Here is a 14,770-nt window from a genome sequence, read left to right as displayed (position 1 = left end):
ATGTGGTCAGATGAGACCAAAATATAACATTTTGGTCATAATTCCACTAACCGTGTTTGGAGGAAGAAGAATGATGAGTACCATCCCAAGAACACCATCCCTACTGTGAAGCATGGGGGTGGTAGCGTCATGCTTTGGGGGTGTTTTTCTGCACATGGGACAGGGCGACTGCACTGTATTAAGGAGAGGATGACCGGGGCCATGTATTGCGAGATTTTGGGGAACAACCTCCTTCCCTCAGTTAGAGCATTGAAGATGGGTCGAGGCTGGGTCTTCCAACATGACAATGACCCAAAGCACACAGCCAGGATAACCAAGGAATGGCTCTGTAAGAAGCATATCAAGGTTCTGGTGTGGCCTAGCCAGTCTCCAGACCTAAACCCAATAGAGAATCTTTGGAGGGAGCTCAAACTCCGTGTTTCTCAGCGACAGCCCAGAAACCTGACTGATCTAGAGAAGATCTGTGTGGAGGAGTGGGCCAAAATCCCTCCTGCAGTGTGTGCAAACCTGGTGAAAAACTACAGGAAACGTTTGACCTCTGTAATTGCAAACAAAGGCTACTGTACCAAATATTAACATTGATTTTCTCAGGTGTTCAAATACTTATTTGCAGCTGTATCATACAAATAAATAGTTAAAAAATCATACATTGTGATTTCTGGATTTTTTTTTTTAGATTATGTCTCTCACAGTGGACATGCACCTCACGATGACAATTTCAGACCCCTCCATGATTTCTAAGTGGGAGAACTTGCAAAATAGCAGGGTGTTCAAATACTTATTTTCCTCACTGTATATATATATATTATTTTTTCAATGAATTTTCAATATATATATATATATTTTTTTTTTTCCAATGAAAGTGGCAGTGGATTCAGAGTTGCATAGTTTTACACATAGTTTATGTGTAATGTGTAGTATTACAATATCTGTGGTAACTAAGGTAAGGTAATTTTTTTAAGGAAGGAGATGCAACACAATGTTGTGTCCAGGAGGAGGCACTGTTAGATCATATTACTGTATTGAGAATACGAAAGCAAAATTCCCTTGACTACATTGTCCAGTTTATTGTTGGGAATACAATACACATTACATAAAAACAACATGAATGAGGTTGCCATTCACTTAGGTCAACACTTTGAATTGACCTATACCAAGATATACATATACCAACCTCATCATCAATTCATGTAATTTATTCATAGGTGTCAATTTATATACATTAGGTGATATATTGTCAAAATTGTCTAAGCAGCTAAAAATGGCACATCAATAAATATTTTCTGATCAACAAAATATTAATTTTAAACTATATCCTGAACTTTTATTAGATCTGCTTTAGATAACACAAAAATAAAGAACAACACCAACAATGGAAAAACAACAAGAACAAAAGTGCAAAAGGCATAGAGCTGGAAATGTAATTATGAATGCGACACTTTCAAATGAAAATATCTGTACAACATCACACATTTAACGAGCCACAGTACACACAGTATCTTGACAGAACATCATTTTTATCAGTTCTGGCACATTTTCAACTTTATATAATGCTAAAACTAATTTCTAGATAAAGCTGTTTATAATTTTAGCGTACAGTTTACATTACTAAATTTAAAGTCATTTAACAAAACATCAATTAAACATAATGCAACCTAAGTGCTATATTAATATTTTTAATATATACAAAGTACATACATTCATCTTTCATAATGCTTTATAATTTTATGAAAAGGCATGAAAAAATAACATATAACTTAAAATTGAACAAATACGAGGAGAGAGGATGTTATTCTGGAACGTGTGTATCTGGGAAAGAAAGTGTGTATGTGCGTGTGACAAAAAGAAACAAAAAGTGTATTCTGATCTACAGTATATTGGAGTGATATTGTGAAAAATTAAACTTCTCCAAACTATGTTTTATCTCTATTATTACATGTATCAAATGTGCTGGAATAAAGATCTTTCATGAGGATCTCTGTGTAATATGTGGTATGGTAATGACGTGTAGGATTGCTTCCATAATGACATCAAATAAATATTCTCTCAGATCAGATCACGGTGTAAAGATCTTAAAATGAATGACATTTCTGATCTTCAAACTGTCACACTGGCAGAGCTGTGCTCCCCTGTCACTTCTCATTTTAATGATGTCCAAATGCATGCTTTTTCAGCAACTCAAAACTCAATTGTTGTGTAAAATGCGTAATGTGTAATGGTAATGACAGCACTGTAAAAAGAACAAAAAGTTGTCAACTTAGTAAAAAGTAATTAAATTACTTACTTATAGTCTATCCATTAAAACTTAGAAAATAAATCAATCAATCCAAATCTAACGATGGGACACAAAAGTTCCCCAATTGAAGAATTAATTCAAGATAGAGTCATGAGTATTAAAGATACATTCACAGCTGCTCGGAAAGGTGAGTCAGGAGAACAATGCAAGAGTGTGATGAAACATCATTCATTCAAAGCGCACATCTGTATTTACTGACTGTCTGGTGAGTAAATATTTATAATATGATCGTGTGCCAATTACATTCTGACGAGTGCTTCTTTTTACATTCTGTTTGCTTTGTGCTGTTTAGTGTTGTTTGCAAGCTGTGCAGGGAGGTCTAAAAAAGAATAGAGCGTTTGAAAATGAAAGTCTCCGGAGCCATAGGGTTTATGACAGATATCCAATTTATGTGAGAGAAGAGGATGAAAATGGAAAAACACACTAACAGATTGATGCACACACAAGCACACAGGTTTAGGAGTGACAGCATCCAGCTCCCTTCATCTCCTTGTTAACATACTCATGCAGCTGAAACTTTGGCTCGTTGGGTTCCTTCATCTCCCTGTGCTTCAGTTCCCTGAGAGACAGGAGGGAGACTTGAGTTTTCCTTTAATAACTTTGCAAACATACTGACATATTTGTGTTTACCCTGATAAATTTTATTTATTGTACAGTACATTAGCACATATGATCATATGTGCCTAGAACTCCAGGGGCGGTCCAGAGCGTTGCACCAGTAAACTTAGGTAGGACGTAACCCTCATATAAACTCAATACATACGGCAGACTCCGACCAGGAGTAACGGATGAAATAAAAAAGCAGACTCATTTACTGACATCAATGAGCTCATGTTTTGGTTGACAGGCATCAATCCTTTCAACATATATGATGATGTTGGCATTTACACTCATTTACATTTACAAGAGAGAGAGAGAAAAAATTTACTTTTAAGCAGCTCTTCAGCATGAAACCGATCTTACGGCCGTTTTCAGGATGCATCGCCAGGTGTCAAGTTTCAACCACAAAATATATAAGATATTAAAATGAATAAATGTCTATTTTTCCAGCCTGTTGTATTAGTTTTTTTTTTTAGATACAGTTCCTACATATTGTTATTTACACAGGGAAATATGCTATTTATCAAATGTATATTTTCTTATGCATCGTATTTTAATGGGGATAGAATTTATTACAGGTGACAGTTACAGAAAGAAACAAGATTTGAACATCAACCATAACACGATCAAATTGAAGCTGATGGCTTTTTATCACTTATGTGTGCAAATTTGAAGGCTGCTTATTGGGTAAATACTGGTAAATGTCATATTATGCGACTACGCATTACTTTACGGAGAGCTTCCGACGACGACTATCAGTTAAGTCTTGCATTAAGAACAGGTGGTGCCACCAAATTAAGCACTGACTTTGTTAAAATCTAACAAGTAGTTACTAATCCCTTAGTGTGAACTTTACGTCCCAGCTAATGTGAGAATTTACGCACAGCTGGTGCAACCCTACCCATTTCTCTTTGGAGGATTCTTTTTCTTTCTTTCTTGGAATCCATATGTCAGTCAGTCTGCCTATCTGTCTTTTCTTTCTTTCTTGCTTGCTTTCTCTCTGTCTTTCTTTCTGTCTGTCTATCTATCTATCTATCTCTTTCTACATCTGTCCGCCCATCCATCCGTCTTTCTATCTAGAACGCATACCATTCACTGTTTTTCACATCCCTCAATACTAGCATGTTTGTAAACATTTCTGCTAATATTATTAAGCTTTCAGATACCAATAAGAGTGTTTTCATTTGGCTCTATTTAACACAGTTTACCATATTTCAGTGAAAAGATCTTTAAAGAGTAACATGCAGGTTGAATTTATAACTGAATTAATACTTTATATTGTCTGCAGAGGTCTTTTAAAAACACATATGTAGAAATTACTAATGAAATCTCATTTGATGTAGAGATTTTGATGAAAATGTGCTAGGCTCTGGAATACGCCTTTCCCGCTATAGCAACGCGTCATATGACGTAGGGCGAGGCAAATAAAAGAGCTCGCGGTCAGCTCTCATTGTGGGTGTTGATGTAGTTAGAGCAGTAGTGAGAGACAGAAAGTTTTAGATCGAGTTTTAGAGAAGCCATAATGGTAAATTATTGTGTTTGTGCTGGTTACACAAATTCCAGCCTGTCAGGACATCGTGTCCATCATTTTCCTTCTAGGAAAAACAAGGCTTTTCGGTCTTGGGTGCGTTTTGTGCAGGTGAATAGAGCAGACTTCACTGCCGCGTCTGTTACCACACACTCGGTCGTTTGTGGCGCACATTTCACTCCGGAGAATTATCGACCTGGAGATTTGTTGGAGTCTCGGATGGGATTTCGGAGTAAGGACCACGTGAGGCTGATTACTGATGCTGTTCCCTCGGTGCACTCGATGGAATCAAGTCCACCGTCAAAGTTTACACCGGATTTTGGCGCGGGCAGGACTGGAGGACCAAGTGCTAACGTTAGCAGACATTCTGTGCAACGAAAACGAGGACTTAGCAGAGTAAGTCTTACTTTTAATTATTTTAACTCTTAATTTGTGTAATTTCGTAATAATAATAGTATAATATTTTTATATAATATATTTTTTATAATATTAAATATTTAATATTTATTTAGTATAATAATACAGAGAGAGGAGAGAGACTGAGCTTTAGGACAGGTTGTCGTAACGTAATTGTCTGCCTTCTGAAATGAATTTAGTAGTTTGCACAATGCTATAGCTATTGGCAGGAAGCTAGCCCAACTCTCCCGTTTCCCCACATTTCAATTCAAACTGTTCTCCGCCGCCCTCCCGTCTGATTTTGTATCCCCGTAGGCTAACGTTATACTCTCCAGTAAATTGCAAGGTCCAAATGTATTACTCATAATTATAGGCCTGTGGGCCATCATAGGCATGTTCGTCCACACCGGAGAACTCGGTTTCTTCATTCGCATCCATTGTAACCTGAGCTTGAGCTTGACCAGACTCCCTCGGCCATCGTCACTTCCGGTTAGTGCTTTATAGACGCGGAAGTTATTTTATCACAATTTATCTCAAAATATCGTTAATGGCTAAATATATATTACTCCAGTTCAGAAAATCTAGTTGTTTTATCATCAACATACACTATGCTATATAGGGGTGTCCAACCTGCATGTTGCTCTTTAAAAGCCATTTTTGGGATGTTAAATCAAAAACACCATGGGTCATTTGCCACAACTGTTGTAGGTTAATGGTTTAAAAAGGGAATATTTTTGCTCACCTTTTGCCATTGGCTTACACTGGCTTACATTACAATCCTTAATGCATGATGTCCACTACAATGGACAAATGTGTAACTATTAGGGCTGTCGATTTAACATGTTAATTCAGTGCGATTAATTGTACAAAAAATAACGCGTTAAAAAAATGTACGCAATTTATTGCATGCCCACGGACCATAATAAGGAAGATTCCTGAGAAATGCAAGCTTGCAGTACCACCTGTTTACTGCAGTGGGCAGTAAGTGAAATTTCAGCTGTATGAGCAACGTGCAGTTTATACAGTGAACAAAAAACTTCAGTAAGCAGTGTCACTACTTGATCCACAAACATGCGTTATGTTCTTGCGTTCAAAACACTCAAAGGAGCGCAAATGCGATCTAAGGGATCTCAAGATGTGTTTAAAGATTGAGTATTAAACTGTATTTAACTTGACACAGTCACCTAAACATTTTATGTTTATGACACAACACACCCGAGACGTCTAACGTAGGTGTACATTTACGGGCCCTGTAAATGGACAAGCCCTCATAATAAATCTCCATCTGATTGACAAATTCACTTGTGAAATGGATTGCTGTGAACTGTGTGCCAATGATTGACTTATGATCAATAATATGGTAGTAAACAATACATTGTATTCTAAAGCCACTTTTTGTAAGGCCTTATCAATGATTAACTCTTCTGCCTCAAGAATGTAATGCATTTTAATGATCTGAATATGTATATATACGTGTGTGTATATATATGTATACGTGTGTGTGTGTGATATATATATATATATATATATATATATATATATATAATTTTAAAGATAACTATGTATAATTATATATTGATATAAATATGTATAATCATTATATATTGAGTTATTGTTATATGAGGGGCTTTCTCAGCAAATATTTGTATATGTAAGTAATCACGATTAATTAATCGGGACACCATGTAATTAATTCGATTAAAAATTGTAATCGATTGACAGCCCTAGTTACTATCTCAAACAACAAAGTTTTTTGGGAAAAAGAAAAGATGGGAAATTATTATATTCTACCTTTTTTTCTTGCTATATATTCCCCCTAAAATCAGTGCTGGAAATGTGGAAAAATTCTGTATATTCCATCAGGAGAGATTATTATGAGAGACTCACTTGGCTACAGCAGTGAAGGCCAACTCCACATTCAGACCAGATTTAGCGCTGGTTTCCATAAAAGGAACTCCAAACTCCTGTAGAAAAAGGGAAAGACAAGCATGACACAGTATCTCAAGGCATTAGAGACATCTAAAGGGCTGCTTTTAACATGTAGTTACACAATAAATACATATTTGATGTATTTTAAAGTTAGAGCATAGCAGTTAATGACACCTAGTATAAAGTGGGACGATTTTTTGTACCCACAACCAAAAATTAACTGTAAAGCTGACTTTTGAACAGTGTCTGCTGGTAACTTCATCCTACATCATTTGCAGCACAATAAAAATGTCTTTATTTCATAAATTAATTAGAATTATATTAGCATTATAATTTGTGCAATAAATGGTAGGGTTTGTGGGGGGGTTTGATGTATGTTTTTTTTTATATATGACAGATCCTGATTTAAAATTAAGATGAGGCAGTGTATTTGTGAGTATGATTGGACTACTAACCATGGCCAGTTTTTCCCTTCCTCTCTCTTCACAACCCTTTCATGTGTTGCATCAGCCTGAAAAAATCAATCAATCAATCTATACAAATGCATTATCTAGAATTTCGAAATCAGTTAAACATACCATGTTTGCTATATAAATTATTTATGAATTAAATGTTTGGCTGTCATACATAGCATGTTCAAATACTTCTTACTGTTATTCTCTGCTTGACCTATTCAAAGGCCCATGTTAATTGAGATAATGCTTTACTCACCTTGTTACCCAGGAGCATGATGACTACATTCTGCTGAGCAAACTCGTGAATCTCTGTGAGCCAGGCCTGTGGAGAGAGAACAACTGACAGCAATTGCATTGTAAATTTAAGGGAAATAACAATAATCTAAAATGAAAAATTTCTAAAGTTTAGAAATTATTCCTTGAAGAAAAAGGCCATATTTATGACCTGGTATTAGAGTCAAAGTCTTTCAAAGGAGGTAAATATTTAACCAATAAACCACTGATATTTTGATATGGTGAATTTGCACCAGCCAAGAAATGAGCTACTAGGGAAAACCAGGGAAAAATGGCATTCAAGTTTCCAATGAACTTTACATTTCTTCTTAACCCAATGACAAGTCACAATTCTCCAAATTAGCAGAGTGTATCAATGAAATCAAAGATTGGATGGCCAGAAATGTCCTTCTACTCGATACTGACAAAACAGAGGTACCAATGATTGGACCAAAAACCTCTAAAAATAAGTCTCTAAAATATAATTTGACTCTCAATGGATGTACTGTTAAGTCGTCTTCTTCTGCAAAGAACTTAGGTGTTATTTTTGATAGCAAACTGTCCTTTGAAAATCAAATGTCCAATGTTTGTAGAACAGCATTCCTCCACCTGAGAAATATTGCTGAATTCCGACACATGCTCTCCAAAATATTTATTAATGCATTCATGACCTCAAGACTAGATTATTGTAAAGCATTAGTGGGAGGATGTCCAGCAAGTTCAATAAATAAATTTCAATTGGTTCAAAATACAGCTGCCAGAGTGCTGACTAGAACCAAGAAATATGATCATATTAGCCCAATTTTATTGTCGTTACATTGGCTACCTGTTAAATTTTGCAGTAATTTTAAAATTGTGTTAACTACATAAAAAGCTTTGAATGGTCTAGCTCCGCAGTACTTAAGTGACCTTCTGACACGCTATATTCCATCACATTTATTACGATCACAAAATTCTGGCTTGTTAATAATTCCAAGAATATCAACATCCACAAAAGGAGGCAGATCCTTTTCATATTTGGCTCCTAAACTATGGAATAGTCTGCCTAACACTGTTCAGGAAGCAGACACGTTCACTCAGTTTAAGTCTAGACTAAAGCCTCATCTATTTAGCCAGGTATACACCTAAATTATCCATCAACTCACAATTAGGCTGCTTTAGTTGGGTCTGCCGGAACCAGAAACATCGATCGTGATCTATAACTCTGCATAAAATTGAATGGCATCTATGATAATATTATTCTATTTGTTTCCATGTCTCTACCTTGGGATTCATATCCAGAGGTTTCCAGAGCCTGCCAGATCCAGCTCTGTTTCTGCTTGGTGTCGGACTCCAGTGCTATGTTTCTGAGAGATGACTTATAATTAAAGCCGGTGCTAGCCAGACATTACTTCAGTTTTTGACTTCAGAGGATGAACTGATGCCAACTCCAACTGTCATATGCCACAGCCTGAACCTTGGACTTAGGATATACCACACCGAACCTCACTGAAATTCCCTGCAGGTTGAACTGCGAAGCGGCTGAATGTCATTTCACAAGCTAACACAAACAACTCACTCGCAATGAAATGAGTGCTAATGAAATGGACCTGGTTTGTCTAACGATAGAAGCTGAACCGCTAAAATGGAGATTGTGCAACCTCTGTGTCTGCATCGCTGGAAAAATCTTAACAATCAATATCTCTCAACTTGGATTACTTGTGCCTTGTAAGCCAATTATACATTGGTCCTGACGTAAAAAAGCACATTTACATGCAGGATGTTGCATTGATTATACTTAACCCTCTGGGATCGACGGACGCGCCTGCTGGATATTTTTGTCATTACAGCAGAAACAACTTAAAATACTCCGTCATTTTGGGGCATACAGATATGTGTAAGACATCATTAGAGACTATAAAGTGTCTACTTTTATTTGTGTACACTCACAATAACAAAAAAATCTTGTGCTTTTGTAAAATAAAGAAAATAAAAAGGGTGAGCTTTCAGCAGTCTCTGTGTTCAGAAGCATATTTCTGAAACACGTCACAAAAATTAACTGAAACTCAGCGAATACTCATCACACAAACATGAAACATATGTCTAAAGAAAGCTTAAGATTTCTACTTTTAAATAAAACAATTCACATTTAAAACAAATATTGCAATGTAATCTGTATATAACAAAGCGATGTACAGTTCATCTAATTATACATGATGTGATCACACCCACCAGCAGAGCACGCCATTCATACGCTAATGTGCTGAGACAATCAATGCAAATGGTAAACGCCCCCGACAGTGTTCAGAGGTTTGATGTAAACAATTCAATCACTTTACTGCACATTTGTAATGATACATATGCGAGGAAACTCCAGGATAGTAAGGAAGAGTTAACATTTTCCTCAGAAGAAGAGCGGGGCTCTGATGAACGTTTGTATTTTGAAGAGAGTCTTGATCCAGCCGAGGATACAGTTTCGGACGAGTAAGTCATTTAGTTTTCATTAGCTGACATGCTATTTTATATAAACATGTACATATTTTACTAGTGGGACTGTTTCCAGACATGCCAGCCAGGATTCAGAGTATTGACATTTGAAATATGTCCCAATAAGCAAGTTTTAGTTACATTTAAATGCTGTTTCGGCTAAAGCAGGTATTTAAATTGTATGCTGTATGATATAAATATGATATAAAATCATATGAATGTTTAGATTATATTTTAACTACTGTTTATGCTGCCTCATTATCATCAACAAAGCTTGTGCTTGCAAATATGTGTTCAGGTTAAATGAGTAAAATGCACTTTAAATATGCTCGTATTAGAAAATCTGCATATTATTATGATTTCTGAAGAATCATGTGACACTGAAGACTGCAGTAATGATACTGAAAATTCAGCTTTGATCACAAATTGCATTTTACAATATATTCAAATAGAAAACTGTTCTTTTAAATTGTAAAATTAGTTAAAAAATATCACTGTTTTATTTATTTTGGATCAAATAAATGCAGTCTTGGTGAGCAGAAGAGACATTTTCTAAAACTTTTAAACGGTAGTGTAGGTCTAAAATGAAGTAAAGTCTTTATTTAAAGAAAATGTACAGTCAGATTACTTCTTTTAACTTAAAACTTGATTTTGATCATTAAGTCTCCTCACATTAATTCTCTTTCTGTCATATTCCTCATTGATAGGCCCAGGGGAGGGGTCTTTGTCTCCTCAGGTGTAAATCACCTCAATATTCATGATAGTTCACGCCTCCTCGCATATGACCTTTCAACACTAAAATTGTCTTACAAAAGTTAAATTAGTATATTGTTTTGTATGAATGAGTGATCAGGATGGTTTTCACATCATTTTGTAGCAAAAACTCTAGGCTACAAGATCCAGTTCTCAAAGGTCTTGTGGAAAAATGATTAGTATGTGTTATATGGCCTTATTTCAATAAATTAACATTTTTGTTTTTTCAAAAACCATGCATAAACATTATTTTCTCAAAAATACAAACCTGTATACATGTTGCTCACATATTATTGTAGCCCAGTTTGTGCTGAATACAGTGTTATCAGACTTTAGCCACTAATATGTTTTTAAACAACTGAAAAAAGCACAAATGTCAAGGCATGTCAAAACATCTCCAGGGCCCAAAACACCCTCAGACCCCAGAGGGTTAATATGCTGACAACGTGTGTGTTAAATACTTTAAATGGCTTTCCTTTATGAGGGTAAGGTAAAAAATGTTTAAGCCAAAACCGATCGCCACATGTAGATTTTCGCCCATTACCCTGATTTAGTGTTGCATGTAAACACCTTAACCAGTGTTCTTGCCGGCTTATCCAAAGTGTTGCATGCATATTATTTTGTAAAATGTATGGTTTGTCTTTAAAGCAGAAATTAATTCAATGATTTCAAGTCTCATGTCAACATGGTTTTCTTGCAATGTCAAATTTTTACAAAACTAAATATTGGTAGTTATCAACATATTGGTGTGCGTGTGAACCCACTCATTGAAATACTTTCAATGTTTGCAACAGGCAATTACTGTTTATGCTAGAGAAATGTATGTGTAGTGCCTTAAATGAATCTTACCCGCAGTGGCGGTTCTAGCTTGAATGGCGCCCTAGGCAAACTCCGGTAGGCACCCCGTGCCGCCACCAGCAAGATGCCCATGTCGCCTATGCCTAAATCTGCGACTGCCTACCTATTGCAAAATGTATGTGATTTCCTTTATAAAATTGCTATTAACAACTACTTTTCCATTGCAAACTCAGAATATTACGCTCTCCAAAATGAATATGTCATGGCAAGCATGTTGAATAGTGTCTAGGCAGTCAATTTATTAATAATCTGTACTGAGCTATCTTCTCCATTGACATATATTCAAGCAGAACATGTTCTGGCCTTCCTGTTGGGTCTTTGAGGTAAACTTCATTGTTAAAATAACTAATTGATAATTTTGAATTGAATCAGGTCACAGGGTGGTGAAAATAGCCCTGGAGTACTGTATTGTGCATTTCTTTGCCCATTTACACGTTTTGAATGCAGCCTTCAGACAGACTGAAAACGTTTTGGGACACTACCCTGTGTTTATGATTATTTGAATAAAAACGCTCGACTGCAAAGCGATCGAGTGTGAAGCGGCTGGGATGAGGATTAGCATCTCTAAATCTGAAGGTAGGGAAGGAGGTATTGCCCCAAGTGAAGGAGTTCAAGTACCTCAGGGTCTTGTTCACGAGTGAGGGGACAATGGAGTGGGAGGTTGGCCGAAGAATCGGCGCTGTGGGGGCGGTATTTTAACGCACCGTTGTCATGAAAAGACAGTTGAGCCAGAAGGCAAAGCTCTCGATCTACCGTAAAATTTTTGTTCCTATCCTCACCTATTTGTCACGAAGGCTGGTTTATGACCGAAAGAAATAGGTCCGCGAGTACAAGCGGCCGAAATGGGTTTCCTCAGAAGGGTTTGGGCATCTGGTAAGGATGCCCCCAGGGCACCTCCCTTGGGAGGTGTTTCAGGCACGTCCAGCTGGGAGGAGGCCTCGGGGAAGACCCAGGACTAGGTGGAGAGTTAACATCTCCACACTGGCCTGGGAACGCCTCGTGATAGGAAAGTCTGGCGCCCCCTGCAGGAGCTGCTGCCCCCACGACCTGACTTCGTATAAGCGGTTGAAGATGGATGGATGGAAATAAACACATGGTTAAACAAGATTATTTAAACATTCCAGATGTAATTCACTCAATCTGAATGCTTATCTCTCCATGTTTGATAGAACAAGTGCCAGTAAAAAGCTTGCAATACCTAGCAACAGTAACCAAGAGGGACAGTTCCACAGGAGTAACAGCAGACAGAAACTTTCCCTTCAACATTTCTATTTCAATTCAACAGAAAACTCATCCATCTTTGTGTTTGCAGTAAGGACATATTGTTTAACACATTTTAAACAATAATTTAAAGAAATAATGATCATTTATGTCCTTCATATTATGTTAAAATATCAAATAAAATAGGAAATTGTAAATGGGGTGGGGGGTGGAGGGGGTCCTTTCTTAAGTCATCTTCCTGCATCTATAACAAATATTTATAAAACGGACAGGTTGTATAAAGTAAATTCTACAAAAGTGTGCAATTTGAGCTAACATATTCTGTTGTATTACATACAGAGAGCACAACAAAATGACTGTGAACGAGAGGCTCCTCTTAAAACAATTTAACTGAAATGTTTCACTTGGGTTTCTGAGGTGTGACGGATTAGGATGTGCATATCAAGAATGTTATTGTAATGGAGGCAGTTGCTGGTTTGTGTCAGACTAATCATGAGTGATAAATAAGACTTATTTACCAAAAACGCAATATAACATGGCTAGAATATCAATGGAGGAAAAAGAAGATGGGATAAGAAAATGCTGTGGAAATAGAACAGAGAAAGGTTTAATGGAGAGATTAAGCTGTTCAACAGAAGATTAGAGAGAGAATAATGCGAATGGAGATAAAGACAAATGAGATTAGGAGAAGAGGAAACAATTATGCAGAAGTAATTGGTTTGGCATGACTAAAATTCAGCTGTTAAACCAGGAGTAATAGAATGACAGAAAATAATTTGATAAAAATAATGAGGGAACATCATGGATACTCAGGCCAGGCATCCAAAGATATGGGCAAGGTTACAGATGTTGGCAAAGGAACCAGCTAATTCATTTAGGTCACTTCGGCAGTTTGTAAAGAAAAGAGAGAGAGAGAGAGAGAGAGTAACAGTGTTAGGGCACTGTATGTATTCTTGTTTTCAAAAACTGCAAGATACAGCACGACAGAATGCAAAAGAACAGAGGGGTCTCAAGATGTATTTACGATTAAGTATAACATCTAATTTTACACCATTTTTGAAAAATGCGGTGCCATCACCATCAGTGAAGTAAAAAACTGTAATATTAAAGTGACATTGCATAGTCTGAATCATGTTCATCATTGTAATGTGAACTCAATAACTTCCTGGTTTCCATGGGACCAGAACCAGTGTCTCTGATCCAGTGTTCTGGAACAATTGTTAGTAAAATGTCAACTTCCTGTGTGATCTTTTTGTTGCAATGGTTAAAGGCGTCTGTCTAGTGCATCATATCTCAGTAATTGAATAAAGAATCTTTATCACCATACAACCAGGGCTGGTGGAATTTATTATAGGCACAATCCACAGGAGCATCATGTAGTTAAATGCCTTAATCAAGGAAGGGATGGACAAGCCATTGGTAGCAACAGGACTTCTGGTTGTCTAATTTTTGTAACCAATTTGAATATATTTGAAAAGCAAATTCACAAACGGTGGCACGGTGGTGTTACAACCTAAAAGTTTGGTCACAAATATTTATGTATTGAGTGAATATGATGATTGTTTTTTTTATTTATGTGGTGATATACTTTATAATTTCTTAATTATTGATAACATGCAATTCCCTGAGTGGACAGCAGAGGGGCGGTGTGCTGTTTAGTGACTTTGGAGTTCCCTTACGACATAGTACACATGACATTACGTTCTGCTAACACATATTCTAATATTGGCTGTGGTGTTCGGAGCCCGCCCTTTTAGGCGGGAAGCTGTCAGCTCTAAAAGCAGGCGCACAAACACTATTCCTCAGAATTTTCTTCCATCAAGACAGCGATTCATCTCTCGTCTAGAAGCCCTTTACTTCTTCGACACTACACGAGTCAGGGGGCAGGATCTTCACGCTCTCCTGCACTGCTCAGACGAACATCAATCTGCCTCACCGCTTGACGCTTCACTGGTGAACGGGCCGCTTCGGCATACTGATTCCCGCAGCGCTTCG

At 36.9% G+C, this 14,770-nt stretch overlaps 1 protein-coding gene across 2 annotated transcripts in view; it reads right to left on the bottom strand.

Annotated features, from left to right (window-relative positions):
* Positions 1–1,048: 1,048 nt before the first annotated feature.
* Positions 1,049–14,770, bottom strand: part of LOC127633151 (ras-related protein Rab-26-like) — a 104,304-nt gene continuing 90,582 nt past the window's right edge. The window contains exons 6-9 of one of the 2 annotated variants that reach the window (XM_052112034.1): positions 7,461–7,526; positions 7,201–7,260; positions 6,708–6,781; positions 1,049–2,855 (exon numbers count right to left, since the gene is read on the bottom strand). In XM_052112034.1, coding sequence (XP_051967994.1) covers positions 2,753–2,855; positions 6,708–6,781; positions 7,201–7,260; positions 7,461–7,526 — 303 coding nt within the window. In that variant the 3' untranslated portion in view covers positions 1,049–2,752. Of the gene's footprint in view, positions 2,856–6,707; positions 6,785–7,200; positions 7,261–7,460; positions 7,527–14,770 lie in introns of both variants that reach the window. The other variant, XM_052112033.1, reaches the window with a different exon arrangement.

The sequence above is a fragment of the Xyrauchen texanus genome, chromosome 40 (assembly GCF_025860055.1).
Source record: "Xyrauchen texanus isolate HMW12.3.18 chromosome 40, RBS_HiC_50CHRs, whole genome shotgun sequence".
Classification (NCBI taxonomy): Eukaryota; Metazoa; Chordata; class Actinopteri; order Cypriniformes; family Catostomidae; genus Xyrauchen; species Xyrauchen texanus.
Note: the sequence above shows the minus strand (reverse complement) of the source record. Positions and strands in the feature narration are given on the sequence as shown.